This window comes from Arvicola amphibius, chromosome 4, assembly GCF_903992535.2.
Source record: "Arvicola amphibius chromosome 4, mArvAmp1.2, whole genome shotgun sequence".
NCBI classification, from domain to species: Eukaryota; Metazoa; Chordata; class Mammalia; order Rodentia; family Cricetidae; genus Arvicola; species Arvicola amphibius.
This window is the reverse complement of record NC_052050.1, coordinates 110,359,667-110,378,981: the sequence shown is the minus strand read 5'-3', so window position 1 is coordinate 110,378,981 and position 19,315 is coordinate 110,359,667. Positions and strand designations below refer to the sequence as shown.

General features: G+C 39.7%; 1 protein-coding gene across 1 annotated transcript in view; it reads left to right on the top strand.

Moving 5' to 3' along the window:
• Marchf1 (membrane associated ring-CH-type finger 1) overlaps positions 1-19,315 on the top strand; it is a 474,645-nt gene that overhangs the window by 301,499 nt on the left and 153,831 nt on the right. Inside the window, 1 exon segment of the mRNA XM_042054962.1 lies at positions 6,980-7,030. Coding sequence (XP_041910896.1) covers positions 6,980-7,030 — 51 coding nt within the window.

Genomic DNA, 19,315 nt, shown 5'->3' with positions numbered 1-19,315 from the left:
TCAAAGCTACAGAGAAACCCTGCCTCAAAAACAAAACAAGCAAAAAAAAATAGAGTGGTCATCTTGTAAAAGCGAAAGTTAACCTGTGAGCCCCACTTGCCCACGGACAAGATAACTCCTGGAATGCTGGGAGATGTGGTTCTTGGGGAACAGGCCACATGTTTTGACTCTGTTAAACGAAGTTTGCTTGAACCAACTACACCAGATGTGTTTGATCACATATAGGTGAGAGGAACACAGATAGTAAACACATCAGGATGTATGCCTGCCCTTGATTGAACATGATGGGAAGTGCAATGAACTATGGGTTTTGCCTTTTTAATCCCCGCAAAGCATGATTTGTGATATTTCCTAAGAATCCCGGAATGGGCCTGACTGGAGTCCACCCCATTCAGTATCTAATTAAAGTTTGATTCAAATTTGTTTTAAATTGTGAAAACATTCTTTCTCTTGCAAATCTCAGGATTAATAGTCTCCTAAATTTGTGTTTCTGATTTTATTAGATAAAAGTCAAATGAAGAGTTCTGTAGGCCTCTACAGTGCTTAAGGTCAAATGTAATGTCCCGATGACATTTACTGTTTTTCCTTTGCTGGAAGACATTTTATGAATCTATCAGTAAAAGTTTCGTCACACTATTGAGTATCTCAGAGCTCTGACTAATTTTCCTTATTTTTGTCTACAAGTCGCAATTTTAAATATTTCTTTTATTACAAGTTTTAGCTCCCTTTGTAAAAATAGAGTACTAAATTCCTCGATACCCTTCCAGCTTGCTTCGTTTCTTTCTCTTCTCACTCACTGTTTTTTTTTAACTTTTTTTTTATTAAAAATTTCCATCTCCTCCCTTCCTCCCACTTCACTCCCCTCCCCTCCACCCATACCCCTACTCCCTCCCTCTCCAGGCCAGAGAACAGTCAGGGTTCCCTACACTATGTTGAGTCCAAGGTCCTCTCAACTCCCCCCAGGTCCAGGAAGGTGAGAATCCAAACTGACAAGTCTCCCACAGAGCCCATCCATGCTTCTCACTCACTGTTGATCCTTACTCTTGGGGGAGGCTGGGAGGAAAAGCAGCACATCACTGACTCCGCGAGAGCAACTCAGGTTGCCTTCTTTGTGCTTCAGTGTTAAATCTCCCTGTGAAACACATCTGTTTATTTACTTATGTCTGTGTCTTAGCTAGGGTTTCTACCACTGTGATGAGACAGCACAGCCATGGCAACTGTTAAAGGGAAAGCATTTAATTGAGGCTGGCTTACAGTTTCAAAGCTGCATTCCAGTGTTGTCATGGTGAGATGCTTGGCAGCATGAAGGCAGACATGGTGCTGGACAAGGAGCTGAGAGTTTTTCATCTTAATCTGTGAGCAACAGGAAGTGAATTGTCCCACACTGGACATAGCTTAAGCATAGAAAACCTCAAAGCCTGGCCCCACAGTGACACACTTCCTCTAACAAAGCCACACCAACTAGAATAAGAGCACACTTCCTAAATATGCCATTCCCTTTGGGACCATTTTCTTTCAAACTACCACAGTGTGTGTGTGTGTGTGTGTGTGTGTGTGTGTGTGTGTGTGTGTGTGTGTGTGTCTGTGTGTGTCTGTGTCTGTGTGTGTGTCTGTGTGTGTGTGCATTTGTGTTTGTGTATATGTTGGGGTGCATGCTTATGTTGTCATGGCATAGGTATATGGAGGTCAGAAAACAACTTGTGGGTTTGACTTCTCTTCTACCATGTGGGTTTCCAGGGAGCAAACTCAGATTTTTAGCCTTGGTGGGAAACACCTTTACCCTTTGAACTATCACATAAGCACTAACATACATTTTAAACAAAATTTCTAGTCTCCTCTCTGACCTTTTTCCATATACAGGATGGTGGGTAGAGCAATTGTACAAACGTGAAGGCCTAAGTTTGGATCCCCAGCACTCACTTAAAGAACTGGACCTAAGGCAGCTGTCCTTATTACCCATCTGTCTTACAGCAACAGGGGCAGGGGAGAAGTGTCCTCCACCCATCAATGTCAGAAGCAGGTGGGAGAGATGGCTCTGTGGTCACAAGCGTGGGACAATCATCCCTGACCCCCACCAGTTCCAGCACTTAGGATAACAGGCCCTGTACCTAGCCAGGGCAGCACAATAGAGTCAACCTGGTTAGCTCAGATGGAGGTGAGCTAGCCCTGAAACTGTGACCATGGGAGAGATGTTCCAGTCTCCCATCTGGCAGACTGGCCTTATATCTGCCCAGGCCCAGACCCAGGGTTATGGCTTTGCCTGCCCCAACATCCACTCCATTTATGGTCTCTTGGAGCATGTGAAGGGACCTGACCTGCAGACCCAAAGCTCCGTAACACAGGGCACCAGCAGAATACCCAGGAAGAGTCCTAGTGGAGGCCCAGCATCTAAAGTATAGTGGAGACCAGAGGCATTGAACCAGACCACTGACCCCTTACAATGAATACTTGAAAATAGAGATGTATAACTAAAGGTTATACGGTGTGACTTGTTGAGTCACATTGCAGCTTTCATGACACAATTTTTAATTCCTTCCCCATTTTTACTCATTTTTCTTCATTTTTTTAATCTTGAATTTTTTCTATTCAGTGGGGAGGGCAAGGGTGAAGGGCAGAAGCAATGGAACAGGGAATGAATGGGATCAAAATACGTGATGTGAAAAACACATAGAATAAATAAATTTTGTATTTAAAAATGTGGGCCTGTTGCTACCAAACTGTAATTCCATCACTGGGGATAGAGACAGAGACAGGCAGATCCCAGCTGCTTCCTAAATGATCACTGTAGCTGAAACAGCAACCCCCAGATTCCATGATGGGAACTGTTTCAAAGAAGGTGAAGAGCTTCAGAGAAGACACCGAAACTCCACCTCTGATTTTGTCATGTATACACTTAGATGAGCACATACTTGGACACACACACATACATATGCATCATATACAAATCCTACCATGTTTAGCAAGATTGAGTTCAAAAGAAAATTTAGTATAGTAATGACAAAACTAATATCAGATGTATTCATGACCAACTAAAATTAGATACTTTTTGAAAATCTTAAAAATAAGACTTTGAAACTCCGAGTTTTTCTCTGTGTGCTGGAAATGATATTAAGATCCAACATTACTCTTCAATGATCCTACACTTTTCATATAAACTAGACATAAACTGCTGTTGGCTCCAAGTTCTCCCAGCCTTAAAGTCACTGGAAGTTGAGTGGCAGTGAGATGCGTTAGGAGGGAGACAGCTTATGTTTGATCTAACACAACGTACATAACCTGATCAGAGTGAGGAATGACAACCGTATTGGCTAATCTACAAAAAAAAATTATGTCATTCAACAGTAATGGAACAAGCCACCCAGTTAATTAGCAACAAACTGTAGAGATTGCTTTGGAAATTTTTCAGGAGAGAAAGTTTCTCTGGTGCTTTCCTTCCAAAGCAAGAAACCAAAATCCCTTACCACTTAAGGTAAATAAAATTTTACATTTGCTTTTATTTTTGAGATTATAAATACATCATTTCTCCCTTCATTTTTTCGGCCTCCAAATGCTGCCATACACCTCTCCCTGTTCTCTTTGAAATTCATGCTTTTTTTCATTAACTATTGTTCCATGGATATATTTATACATATATTCATAAATATAGACTTATCAGTCTGTATAATGCTACCATATGTACATTTTAGAGGTGTTCATTTGGTCAGGCAACATTGCAGAAGAGGAGTTGGAAAAATTGGAAGAGTCAGAGAACCGGAGACTTTGCTGTGACATTGTTCCCCCTAGTAATGCCAGAAGCTACCCCCCAACCTCTCATCAACATGACCACATAAACATGAGCTGAACAAGAATGACAGACATGGTAAAGTGGATGGGGGAAGACTGGGAAGTATCAATTCTATCAAAGAATTACAGACAACTGGGAATGCTAAGCATGGGAGAAATAGTCTTTCCCAGAGAAGAGCCCACTTACTGACTATCCAGTTGTTTGTACTTCTTAAATTTTACATACCAGAATATAATCCATCCAAACATTAAAAGATAGAGAAACCAAGATGTTGGTGGGGGAAAATTGTGACTCCTATATTCTTTATGGCCACCATAAATTGGTGGGAACCTTTCTGGGTGTTTCTTCCACATGTGCATAACCTTGTAATATGAAAAATGTTTGTCTTTATATATTATTCTATTCTTATAACAATCCTGAAGATACCATCTTTCCCATTTTACAACAATGAAATTCACGTCCACCAGTGTCAAACATCCACTCTAACTAATGCTAGTATACCAGCATGATGGAGGAGAGTTATGTGTCTATGTGTTACTTTCATTATTAATAAAGATACTGCCTTGGCCCTTTAAGAGAACAGAAAATTAGGTAGGCGGAATAGACAGAACAGAATTCTGGGAGAGTTGGGGAGACGCTTCAGGTAGTCGCCATAGTGAGTCTCCATGCTTCTTCTCTCTGAGATGGACGCAGGTTAAGATCCTTTCTTTTTTGTTTAAACAGAAAAAGGGGAAATGATGGAGGAGAGTTATCTGTCTATGTTACTTTCATTGGTTAATTAATAAAGAAATCTGCCTTGACCCTTTAAGAGACAGAAAATTAGGTAGGCGGAGTAGAGAGAACAGAATTGTGGGAAAAAGGAAGCAGAGTTGGGGAGAGCTTCAGGCAGTCACTATAGTGAGTCTCCATGCTTCTCCTCTCCAAGATGGACGCAGGTTAATATCTCTCCTGGTAAGCCACACCTCGTGGTGCTACCCAGATTACTAAATATGGGTTAAAGGAAGATGTGAGAATTAGCCAATAAGAGGCTGAAACTATGGGCCAGGCAGTGTTTTAAAAGAATACAGTTTCCGTGTAATTATTTTGGATAAAGCTAGCAGGGTGGCGGGACGCAGCCCTGCCGCTTCCTTCTACACCAGCATACATCTGATGGCAAGGCATTCTCTCACTTTAGATCACTGCCAACACAGGAATAATATCCATGGTTCCTTGCCCATCCACTTCCCTGATGAGCTTGCCTTTTCCATGAGCTGGCATAGAACAGTAGAGAACTTAACCATGAAAAATGTTAACCTTTCCCTAAGCTCACTATAAGTGCCTGAACTTATAGTCAGAGAAAATAGGGACAATAGATTTCATATTATACAGTTCTCTGAGGTGCAAAACTATCAGCTGGATGCCTCCTTTCCTTGAGTGGAGGCTAGTGACACAGAGTAAATACATATCCCTATGGTGAACTGCTCTCCATTGGAAACTGAATTGACCCTCTCTGTTTTATTTCAAACTAGTACGAAGGCTTATTTAGTTTGAGTAGTTAAGGACACATGTTATGTTACATTTTCAATTCTTCTTGGTTCATGGTGCATCAGTACATTTTCCACGCCTTAACCACACTCTCAAATGCCACATGAATGAAAAATGGACAAGCAAAATAACCACTATCACTACTACGAGCATTCCCCAGAAACCTATTATTTTGTATGGTTTATTTTCCTCTGTCTCACACAATAATGTGTCAAAACTCTGAATTTCATTGAGAGAGGAAGATGGATTGATTTTGTTAACTAGTGTCTGAAAGAAGACTTGAGCTGTCAGGTGCAAAGTGCCATTCTCCATCACCAGAAGAGCTAATCAGGGAAACACAGGCAGCTAATGTGGTCAGCAAGCACATTCATCTCAGGCTGGATCCCAGGCTGGTATTAGGTGTGACTAATCATGTCTTCGTGACTCGTCTCAGTCTGTAATAACATGCCCCCCAGTGACTTCAGTGCTTACAGGAGATGGATGTCACATGATCTGTGTAGAACACAGCACCAGTTTGCAATGCCTGTAGCTTATTTCTCCACCAAAGCACATCTGCCACCACAAGTCTTTATAGGAAATTTCAGAGATACAGCATTTGCCTGGGCCCATCCACTGGTGCCGGAAAGCTGACCAGTGGCCGTAACCTCAAACAGAACAATTCTCCCTCCTCCCATAACAATCAGCTGCCAAATTCATATGTGTTGGGTCCTGGAGAGCACCTCCCCCATCTATGCAGCACTTTTGGTTGATTGGTTTGGTTGGTGGGTAACACAGATGCTGCGAGGTCCTGAGACAGCATTAAGTTGAGTACTGTGTGCACACTGCATGCATGTCTGTAAACTCTGGTTTTCTGCTCAGTTATCCTTCAGCAGGTAATTAGAAAAAGAGAAATAGCAAACAGACAGCAGTCAGAAGTTCAGCATCAGCCCTGACTTAGATCCTATGTCTTTAGTTCCCTGGGAAAGAATCTCCTGCCTTCATACTAGGAAGCTAAACTCCTTAGGGTCACGTTTTACTTTAAAATTTCATGGTATAAAAAATGCCCTTCAAAAGCACTTTTGGTGTACCATCTCTTCTAAACTACAAATTGTTTAAGAGGCAAGAGCAGGGTATAGATTTTAAAGACATTTCTAAGTTTTAAATCTTAAGACATAACTTAGAGCATTTTAAATTTTAAAGAGCAAGTGTTTCTAAGCATGCGAAATGACAGAAAAGACCAATAAAACATGTTTCTCAAGAGCACAAGGTGAAGGTTCCTACTACACTTCTAGCACAGGGTGTTTATTTGCTTGGGAAACTTGAATTTACTCATATCTGGTTGCTAAAACAAAAGTAAAACAATGGGCTGTACTTCCATCGTTTAATTTGCAAAGAGAATACATAGTGGGGATTTTTGTAGAAAGAATAATTTCATGTAAACAAATATTGCTAGTTTAATTGTTACTTTGAAGTTAATTGAGATATATTAACAGTGTAGTGTTATATACTAGAGAAATGCTATTTGGTAAAAGTCATGTTGCATGAACTCTTTGTGTGTCCGTCTGTTGGGACACTGAGGCACCCAGTAAACTTGCGTGATGCTCTTTTGTTTCCTTGTGGTGATGAAAAGTTGGCCTACCCTTTCCTTTAATCACCTTTCCTTTAATCAGTGTTTCTGATTTTATTTTTCAGAATGAAAAGTCCCCAGGGCGATCTGCAAGTCGATCAAGTAACATATCAAAAGTAGGTGAAAGCTCTCCATGTTCTTGTTTACTGATTTCTATGTTTCACGAGTTCAATGATTATTGATAACGTTTAGCCTATAATTGTTATGTATGAGAAAGACTCAACTACGATTTGCTAATGATTTCAATTATTTCGTACTTTTACTGCTGGAAACATCATACTTTCATGCCATCAGCTCTGTTGTTTTCTGCTTTGCTGTCAATACAGAAGGTAATTTTCTACTTTCAGAGTTGTACTGGGAACCATGGCTCTTTGTCCCTCCACTTCAAACACTGTAGGGACAACACACACTCAAATCACAGCTATTAGCAATCATGGCAGTGTTCCCGTGCATTTAAAATGTCAGGATTTAGTGTCAACCTCACTGAGACATATACATTTTTATCTAGATAACTTTTAGAAATCAATTTCATAAAATCTTTAGTTTGACCATATTATGGTTACAGAATCAATGTATACAAATCAAAATACTCCATAGGCCAACTTTAAGTCCAAGACAGAATGTAACCCCGCCGGCAGGGTCAGCTATTCAGGGTCCTCTGAAGGGGTGCTAACCTGCAAGACATGGGCTGAAGAAGAGGAAGGAGACCAAGCAAGATTCTATTGTCAAGGTCTCTGTTTATTGGGGTGAAAGTTACAGCTTATATACCCTTGAATGGGGTGGAGGTAGGGGTAGGCAGGAACTCTGCCGGGGTAACTGAAGGTCATCAGCCAGCACCTGGTGTAAGCCGAAGCATGTGATTCATTAACATTGGAGTAAGGGGTGGGTTCCATTAACAGATGTGATCCATTAGCATTGGAGTAAGGGGTGGGTTCCGTTAACGGATAGCTCTCAAGATAGTGGGATGAGGGGTGGGTTCTCTGTAAACATCCTTAGGGCAATGACCTCTGCTATCCCTGTAAGGACGATGGTCCCTGACAAATCTATCCTTAGGAAAATGGTCCCTGACAACAGAATTCAATAATTCAATTATTATGAATCTGTACAAATATTCTAGAATTTTTACTAATATGAAAAGAATTCATGAACTGTTCTTTAATATGGGGTGCCATGTGATGGACAGATATGGGGTACCACTTGATGGGCAAATATGGGGTACAATGTGATGGGTAGATATGAAGTACTATGTAATGGGCAGATATGGGGTACCATGTTATGGGCAGACATAGGGTACCATGTAATGGGCAGACATGGGGTACCATGTGATGGGCAGATATGGGGGTACCATGTAATGGGCAGATATGAGGTACCACGTGACTGGAAGGTATGAGGTACCATGTGATGAGCAAATATGTAGCATCATGTGATGGGCCTATATGGTGCTTGGGAAATATACTGCCATTTTTCTTTTTTGATAAAACAATTTAGTTTTAAAAACTACAAACTATATTTATATTAAAAATTGAAATGTCAAGAACAAAGAATAACATGGGGTCCAAATACCAAGGTAAGAGATAGTCAACACATCTTTCCACCTCACCGGTTCTGATTGCAGCAAGCTTGACCGTAACAGCCCTTCCAAGGCTGCACCTCTGCAAAAGCCAAGCCACGAGTGTTGGCTCCCACCTGTACCTCCAGCACAGGGGAGGCTAAGGCAGGAGACCTGTCATGAGTTTGAGGACCACAGAGTGACATTTTATCTCAATAAAGCAAACAGTACAATAGTGGCCTAAGTGTCTTCTGCTACGGCACTCCTGTGTGAGGCTGACTAGGCTGGAAATCGGTGCCGTTCTGAGCCGTCTCTGGAGCAGTGTCTGGACATTAATACCGGAAGCTGTGCTTTGTCTGGATATCATCGAGAATCTGCTGCAGTTCCTCATCTTCAGAAATGCCCTTCTAGGCTTGGAATCAGAGCTTTGGATGCCTCTGCAGTCTCTGGGCAAAGACTTGCTAAACAGTCCAATCCAAACTTACATAGCCTTTTCTGGGAACCAAGCTACGAACACTGGCTGTGGTCTGTCTGTTTTTGAAATGACTGAAACAAACTGTATAGTTTAGGTTTTTCACGGAAACCTCTGAAAGTTCCTGCGCTTCTTCACTCTCATTCTGTTGCTTTCGATGCTCCAGAAGCATGTGAACTTCAGAATTCAGGAGTGTCTCTTTCAAACTCTCAGGAAAGATGAGCTTACTCTTCTACATTGCCAGTCCACAGATCACTGACGCTTTAGGAGGTAGCCAGTTTCTAAACTAGAAACTCAGATTTTCCAAGAAACTGGCAGGAGCAAGATGGTCAGGGCCCTTGAACATTTCCAGTGTTCGCTCTACATTAGTAATTTTCAATGAGGTCTCATAGGGGATTTAGAAATTAGTGGCTTTATGCCAATCCCAGCTTCTCATTTAGAGAAGCTCTGCTTTCTTCTTAGTTTCCAGAAGTGAATGACTGTTACTCACTGAGAAGTAGGAGCTCCAGAGTGTGGCCATTCTCTTCAGTTGGTTTCCTAAACACAAACGTAGAGGTAGATGACTGTGCACACATACTGGATGCTTCCATACCTTGAACACACACATTTTTGCTCGTTTCTCTGTATGGAGGACCTCTGTGTTGCAACGCAACAACCTGTCTAGGATGCCTGGATAGCATCCTTGGAAAGCTGATCCAGAACACAAGCACTGATATGTTTGCCTGCAGTACAGGCAGGACTCAAAGCTGAGGTAGCTGGAGAGAACTAAGCAGAGGCCTGTATTGGTGGGTCAATGCTCTGAGAGTTAGTAAAACCACAGTGCAGTTGAGTGATAGGTAGACAGTTTGGGGAATGACCATGAGGGGTATTTCTGGAGGAGACAGCTCTCTCACTGTGGTGTTATCCCCCTCTTCCTGCCCCAACAGAAATCTAAAAGCAATGGATGTTCCCAGTCAATGACTTCAGACTCCAAAATTGTGATCCAGAACAATCTTGCCTCTTGAAAACAGTATTGCCACTGGGATTTGTTACAGTAATGAAAATGTGATGGAGCATCACTAAATGTTTTGAATTACATTCAAATCACAGTTCCTCCAGAGATATTTGAGAAGGGATGAGCCCTTCTGGTTAAGAATACTTCAGAGGGTGGGATCTTAAATTAAAGTCTGTTAAATTCTGTTGTTTCCTGAGGCAATCACCTAAACTCCCTAAGACATTTACTCCCCCACAACAAAACTAGAACATGAAGGATTCCTTCATTTAGTTTCATATGATCTTCTACATGCCTGTCATCCAAGTCTCATAGAAGGAAGCCCACCCCGAGCTCTGAAACAGTGGTGTCTTTCTGAACGGGTTCCTGTTAGTCACGAGACTGGGAGCTCTGGTACCACACCTAGCTGTCACCATCGTGGAGCTCGAGTCTATCCTTTCCAAACTGCTGTTTGAGAAGTGCAGTGTGTTCAGTTTTCAGCCCTTTAGCTAACTCCTTTAGGAAGCATAGAAAATCCCAAGTGTGTACCTTTCCATCTCTGACTTCTTCTTAAAGATTCTCTGACATTCTGTTTGGAGATGAATGAAAATCTTTTCTCTGTTTCCTTAGTTGTGACACAGAAAAGTTTCAACTATCAAACCCTGGTAGATTTCCATGAACCTAAATCTCTGAACCCAATGCAACTCTCCCTGTATTTGTGTCAGAATGATAATCGAAAATGATAAATATGTTACCGGGTCCTCACTACTCTTGTGAATTTCTAAATGATAAATTTTTTGGTGAGCATGTGGACTACTGGACGGAACCTATAAATATTTGAATCCTTTCATTTCAGGTGTTAGAGAAGGAAATGTCAAAAGTGGAATAAAACTTTTATCCTTTAAGATTGACAAGATAATTTTGTGTAAAACTGCTGTAGTTTTCAAGGGAACGAGACTCAATATAATGGAGTCAAAAAGAACATGGATAGCAGAGCACCTGCTAAGAAGTGTTATTGAATTTCCTTTATTGCCTTATTTATAAAGGGAGAAAGACTAATATATATATAAAATGTTCGCATGTGCATATGTGTTTGTGTGTGTGTGTAAGTTTCTTGAAAACAGCTAAGCCATGTGTAAGTATCAGCTACTCTAGCTGTGGAGCTCCAAAGATTTAGGCCTCAATGGTAGCATCATATCACTGAGGCATCTCTCTTTGCATAAATGAATTCGAGACTATAAGGTATGCACTCTTTTTTCTTGGTTAAACCAGAATTAATTAGACAGTCATAAGGTTAAGAGAGACATTAGAAAATACTGCATAGTCCTGTTATCTTAAATGTTTTCTACCAAAGTATAATAAATGCTGTTAGACTAGCATTAGTGTGCCTCACACTGGCTGTCTTCTTTACCTTTTTCTAGTTTGTGCTAAACTCTAACCATTGATATAGGACTCTTTCAGGATGTGGTAGTATAATAGTACAACTTCCCCTGTGTCCTTAGGTCTGCTCTCCTACCTGAGTCTTCGTATTCCTTACTGAATGAGCAGACCTTCCAATTAACAGTTCTTACTGCGTGTTTTTCTTGTTCTCTGATGGAACAATGAAACAATTAAAATGTATATTGAATCTTTAGTAAGCTCAAAGGACAGAATTGAGAGAAAATATATGATATCACTGTGCACCTGAGCATAAAATATGTGTACAATATATGTGCACACTCATAGAATGTATGCAATGTGCACACTCTGTATAGATATGTATGTATACACGATACATATATAAGATATACACTCTACAACAGCATGTGCCCAAAATAGTTAACAGATGTGAAAATTCACAAGGCCGCTGGCAGGTTTGGTTGCTGTTGGCATCTGAACACATGGACTTCAGAGTTATTGTGCCGTCCTACTTATGATTTCACCAGTTCATTGGGCTGGAACTGCAAACCATGTGGCTTATCGTAAGCACATGCTTCCTTTCAGGGAGGCTGAACTATGCATGAGTGAGGCAAATGAATGACCAGAGGACCAACCCTGGCAAAACTCTAGACCAGAGTCTCTAGTGACTTTCCCTGAAAGACAAAGCTGCACAGGTGCCAGTATCACCTCTGTTTCAGGGATAAAATATTTCTTGGGGAACTGTGTTCTGCTTTTGTTGGGAGCTTGCCACTGATTCCTGTGAACTTGAGCCCATGTATATTTTTCTCTGCTTATTTTATTTTAAATCTTTCACTGTAATAAATCAAAGCTGGGATATGATTACAATTCTCAAGCCTGAGGACCCTTAGATCTCAGTGAGCACTGCCAAAAGGACCTCAAACACATTGCTCTGCAAAGAAGTGCAGAGGGAATGGGAGGTAGCAATGATTATCTCTGTTTAATTGCAGTAGGATAGATCAGAGGGAGTTTCTTAGGGGAGTGGTACCTAAACAAGGACTTCAGCATGTGACCTGGTCAGCTGTTGGGGAACAGGTGTAAGGAAATGTAAGTACAAAACTTTAGAAGGGAGGAAACAGGTTATAAAGAAGGTGACGAAATAGCCAAGGAGCTACTATGAAAACAATTTCAATAATAGGTGCGTTCTCTTTAGTTTGGTTGGACAGATGTCGTCTGGCTTGGAAAATGGGAAATGGAATCAGAGTTCAGCAAGGTTCTCAAACCTCTATTCTGTCTTAGGGAATGTGGATGATTGTGAACATTATGTTTACCATTTTAGAATTGTACAATAAAAAACATATTTCCTGATGTAAATATGAAAATTCTCAGTGAGGTACATGATAAACGCCGAGTTGTTAGTGAACATAAAAATTGCATTTTTAGTTTTTAGCCTCTGAATAAATTGCTCTGACAATTAACCTCTGAATAAACCTCTGAAATGTTCAATAACAATTATATTATTGAGGTTATTCCAACATTCTTGTAAGCTCATGTTTTTGTTTGTCTTAACAATATTAGACACTTAGACTGTACCTTTTACTAGTTTTATATAATTTATTATAAAGTCTTTCTATGTCTCCATGGCTGCCCTTGACCTCTGCATCTCTTGATTCAGTCTTGTAAGTGCTGGGATTATAGGCATATGCTACCCCAATATTTTTGTGATTTTTTTTCTTAATATTTCTTATCTTAGGAAGGACAGTATGCTTTGGATATGTTAAAGTTGATTCAAGACCTATAGGTTATTCACATGGGTTTAAAACAATACAGGAGATATTGTCAGAAAATCTTATGTAAAGAAACCTTTGCTTTCATAACACACACTTATTTTGAAACTTTTAATTCATTATCAGTTTTTATTGCCGCTTTTAGCATACACATGACACACAAGTGTCTACAGATTAAAACCTGGCCAAACTCCATGTTTCTTTCACTTTTTTCATGATAGGGGATCATTATATTCAACTAGCAACAATATGTGCATTACAAGAAAATCTTCTGAAAAGCAACTGTCACAGAGAAAGAAACTTAGTTCTATTCAAGCTCACAAAATTGTTCTACTGAATAAAGCCTTTGGTTTGGCTCTGAGCACAAAGCAGCTCATAAGATGAAATTCATTTATGAAAAAAAATTCAAAAGTGACTACCTTAACAAAATGATACTTCAGTGAGCTTTCATAATTTCTTAATATATTCCCCAGACTATATTGACTTGACAGGTCTCATCTAAATTTTTCATTTGGTTTCTGCCTGGAAATATCTTCTATAAGGTTATCATGAAAATGTTATATAGCTATAAAATACTATTTTCTAAGATCTCTCTTGTATGAATACCCCAGCTCATTTCACAATAAAAGAAGATGAATAAAGCAGTCAAAACAATTCCTTCAACGAATACCTTTGAGGGTGAGCAGTGCACAGTGTGTTAAGGTGGATCGCAGCATTTTAAATGAGTGCTGTCTTTTGATCAAATTCATGCTACATTTGACTTCGGGATAACTTTATCACTCTATATTTTGCCAGACTTACCTTTAAGATTCCAAAGTATTTCCTAGCAAGGTCCAGCTGAAAATGTTTCTGATGTGTAAAATATTTTGGAAATGTCTTCAGCTGAACCCAAGCCAGCATTTACATTCTTGAGCAGGTGTTTAATGTTCTAACCTACTAGGAAATCCTTCTTGGTTTGCTAATACAAGGGATCTATAAATCAGCTATACCCTTAGACAGCATATCTTTAGAGGATAACCTGGATGCTTTGATGACGTACAGGAGGGCATACTATTAAGAAATAAATTGAACTAACTGGAGGATTTTCACAGATTCTCAGTCTAGGTTCCTCTTGAGACAAAAGCTGAATGAATGGATATAAATTCAGTTGAATTAGTAAAGGTAATGAGGACTATTAAGAAACTTGAAGCTTATTATGGCCCAAGACGTCTTCTTTATGTATGTCCATTCCTTGTGAGTGCTCATCTAATCTCATGATTTTATAGGTCAGTAACTCCCAGACTTCTTATGCCAAAATTTCATCCATAAAATTTAGTACATATCATACTTTTTTAAAAAAGTATCATATAGATGTATAATAGGAAGACGTCTTCAGGCTGGTTGCTATAATAACATCCTGAGATAAGGATTTTTGCAGTGACTTTCTGAGCAAGTAGTAGTGGGAGAAACTATTGCTGGAATGATAGAAGCATCTCAGGAGAAAAGATGTCAAGAGAATGTGCCTTTGCTCCTATGTGTGGACTCTAATATTAAATGCATGTAGATTTGTTCTTCTGCAGGCCAGGGAGCAAGACTTTTGTCTTTTACTGGCCACTTATTGGATTTCAGAGACAGGAAGATTTCTGTGCGTGCTGGCACTCTTCTAAGGCAGGGAAGTGATCCAAAAGCCACAGTGACAAGCTGGAGAGACTCACAGTTGTAAAATGTTAGAAATGGAAGTATATACTCACATACGTTTAAAAGGGGCTAAAAAGGATTTCTTCACAACACTGACAGTATCTGCTACAGTCTGTGTGTACGTGATCCATATTTAACCATCCACCCTTTCCTGTACATTTGTAGATGATAAGATGATAATAGGTTACAATTTCTAAAGAAAATCCGAGAAAGGCGAGGTGGTAGAGTGAGCTTTTGCTGTTGCAGCTGTCAAGCCAAAACCAATTCGTCTTCTCTAAAGCCTCCTTCCAAAGTCTCTCTCTTGGCAAAATGTTTCTACTTCCTCCCCTTGTGACTCTGACCTTGACAGCAGCTAAAATCATCCTGCAGGCATTGAATTTGAGTATGAAAAATATTTGGTAGCTGCAAACATCCCTCCTCCTGATAGGCAAGTTCCATTCTTCAGAGAATTACTGCACTTCATACGAGACCATGTAACCTGGTTTGAGGAAAAGACCCAGTCACATGGTCCTCTGGTGTCCGCACTCTGCTCTTTGATCTTCCTAGAGCCCAGGAGCAGGGCATGGCTTCTTCTTAAGTCATGTTCTCTGCAGAAGGGAGAGTGAACTGCAATAGCCACACTGGCAGTTTCCAATGAGTGGGTTTATCGCATTATGGAAGGAAGAGTTTAAAGGAGTAAATAGCAGGGAGCAGATAGCAAAGAACAGCTGAAAGACAGGAAACAGCATCAGTTCAGGAGCTCACAACATGTGCTAGAAGTGACTGGAGTGGTCTTATTGAGAGAAAAAAAAAACAGAATTAATAACGTCAAGTTGGAGTTTACAAACATCCAGCAGAAATGACTACGAAGAAGCCAGTCATGCTGGAGTTCATGACTCAGGTGGTCCCTGGTGCAGGGTTCTTTGCAGCCTTGCTGTGCATGGGCTTCTGGCTCACCATCCCCCTGCAGACATTTGCATGTTTCTCCTGGAGATATTTTGCCTTCTTATTGTATAAAGGCAGAACGCTTTAGAACCCTTAGTTGTTCAAAGGACAACCCTTAGTTGTTATTGGGTCAGGGGGTAGTCCATCACCATATAAAAGGCTTTGTAGGTTACCTTGTGACAAACATACTTGAGTATAAACTGGGAGGCTCTACCCCGCTTCCAAAGATAGCATCTCAGCAAGTTTAAATTGTATATCGCAATTGAACAGTACACTACAAATGGGAAAGAGAATTCTCATGTGTTCTGATGAAATCTGTTACCTTTACCGATAACATTAATTTTTTCCATTCAATTATCTATTTGAATATTTAGTTTGTTTTTCCATTTTTTAAATAGAATACTTTACTTGGATAGCACAGTCATGATAGAGATTCAATTGAATATTGTGGAAGAGAAATTAAAATATAGGTAACAACTGTACATTTTTTGAAGGTAAACATCAAACCTACACTTCATTTTTATTTATTATTGTACTCTGGGAACATGAAATTCACCATTTATTATTAATAATACAAACCAATGCAGTTTGTATTTTGGCTGAAAGCACTGAAGTACTGCTTCTCATTCAAACTCCCTCTAAACTGCGGTCTTCTGTATCACCTAATAGAAGAAATCTGTGAATTACTGTAAGTGGGGCTTGTCATGCCTTCAGAACTCAAATGTCTGCCATGCATTCGGGGTCATTTCGAACAGTGGAATGGAATATGTTCTTCACTCATGAAGGAATGCATGTGCATGCAAAAGAGCATAAGGTTCCTAAAAACGTGCATTTGGACTGCTTTGAAACATGGTAGACTTTTCCTTCCCACCCTCTGGAGTGCACACATGTAATAAACTTCAGAGTATTAGCTATTCCTGATCACCAGACCAGTTAGCACATGATACCATCAATGTAATGGACTATTCTTATTATCAACATTGAGGTCATCTTCAGTTTGTATTTTGACATGTTTATAAGCTGAGGCCATGAGTGTATATTGATGCCTATGCCACATGAATGCAAATGCTTTTGATCCTCATTTATGATGAATATTGTAAATAACACATCACAAATCTTTGACCTCCTGGCATGCACAATTGGGTGTTCATCTTCTCTAAGACACTTAGCACATGCAGAACAGCCTTCCACTGGGACCTACTGTCATTTGTCTGGTGTACCATGATTCTGTATGTAGCAAAAACATGTTAAAGAGTGATGTGATAAAATCATTGACATTGTGTCTTTAAAAAATGTATTACTATGGTTTTGTTCATATATGTATGTCATAGCACACATGTGGAATTCAAAGGATTTTAAGAATTGAACTCATCTTTTCAGGTTTCTTCAGCAAACACCTTTACCTGCTGATCTATCCTGCAGGTTCTCTCTGGTTTTATATCTAACAACACAGTCAAAATGATCATTTTCAAATATAAATTAGGTAGAGAATTGCTACTAATTAGAACCACAGCATTTTAAATATAACTCAGAACAAAAATAAACTCTTAAATCAGGTGTAGTGGCATATGCCTTGAATTCCAGTACTCAGTATGCAAAGATAGGTGGATCTTTATGAATTCAAGGCCAGTCTGCTCTACATAGTGAGTTCCAGGACAGCCAGAGCTACATACTAAGACCTGCCTTGGAGGAAAAAGAAAACCCTGCTAAATAAATAAATAAACCCTTACATTGACCAGAAACTCATAATCAGGCAAGGAACTCACTCTCTAACTGTGTATCTTCTTTTCTTGCTGTTATGTTTGCTGCTGTGCAAACAGGATTTACTTCAGGGCATTTACCCTCTGTGTTGCTGCCTCCCTTAAAGACCATCATTGTTCTAGGGATGTAGAACAACAGGGAGAGTACTTGCTTAGCATTCCCAGGGAGACAGTGCTATTCTTACATTCTTAGTACTGTTCTGTGCTTAAGGGAGGAACAGACCCGGTGTCAGTATGATATAGGCTTCCTCGTGTTTTTTCCATTTCTCTTCAAAATCCCATCTCCTCAGTGAAAATCTATCTCCTTTACTTTCTCTTCCTGTTTAATTGTTGTCTTACTTCTTTCCTTTATTCTTGAAAATTTCATACATGTTTAAGATGAAACACCTATTTCTTCTTCCCAGCTTCCTCCATGTACCCCATGATAAGGATCCCTCCCAACTCCACAGAATATCACAGAAGTGAGGGAAGAAGTGACGTAAGTGAGCAATGATGGAAAGGAGCATCTGGAGTTCAAGCTTCTGGGCTTCCCAAGGCTGTCACACACTTCCATTGCTATTTTAAAGAAGGGTTGCCTGGTGTAGGCCCTCAAACTCACAACCACCCTACTTTTACCTCCCAAGTGCTGCTATCATGAAAGTATACACAAAGCCATATATTTTATATTAAATATTTTACCATGATTAATACCATTATATTTTATTGGCTCTTAGAGAAAAATTTGTTTATTCATTCACTGTTGATTCTTCAGTGTGTAGAAATTTTTTGAGTAGGGTAGATTTGATAAATATTTGTTAAATAAATAGAGAAAGACTGTTGAATTACCATGCATGAGTCCTTGTTATGGAATTTATGGATGCCAAGCAAGTGACCTGTCCATGCCTGTCCTTGGCAGCTATGACCTAATACACCAATTTTCACATAAAGCTGTAAAGAACTTCTGGCATATAAACCATACCAAATATCAATCCCATCTGTAAACAGAGATTGCTTTTGTTTTCTGACCACCCAGACCCAAATAATCAGACAGAAACTATATTAATTATAACACTGCTTGGCCAATGGCTCAGGAATATTCTTAGCTAGCTCTTATATCTTAAATTAACCCATTTATATCAATCTGTGTATTGCCACAAGGTTGTGGCTTACCAGTAAGGATCTGGTATCTTTCTTTTTGGCAACTACATAGCATATCCCTGACTCTGCCTTCTTTCTCCCCACATTCTGTTTAGTTTTCCCATCTAGGTATATTCTGCCCTGCCATAGGCCAAAGCAGTTTCATTATTAGCCACTGGTAATAAAACGTATTTACAATATACAGAGGGAAATCCCACATCAACTTCTTTTTCTGTCTAAATAAAAAGAAAAGTTTTAATTTTAAGTATTAAAATTATATATAACACAACAGGTACCCAGCAAGAATTATAGTTACAATAACTATATGTAATTTATCTTTTATTATTACAAAGGAAATCTATAACTATCTGTCTTTAACTCCATCAAAGACCCCAGAAGTATATAACATTTGTAGAAGGAGCTGCAGGCTGCGTTCCCACATGGCTAGCTTTACACCTGAAATAACAACACACAAATTGTATTCTTTTAAACACTGCTTGGCCCGGTAGGCCCAGCCTCTTATTGGCTAACTCTCACATCTTGATTAACCCATTTCTAATAATCTGTACAGCACCAGGAAAGATTCTAGCCTACATTTGTCTTGGGTCGAAGAATCATGGCGACTGACTCACTTTCCTTCATCCCAGCATTCTGTTCTGTCTACTCCACCCACCTATGTTCTGACCTATGAGGCCAAGCAGTTTCTTTATTAATTAACCAATGAAAGCAACACATAGAAAGATGACCCTCCTCCATCATTTCCCCTTTT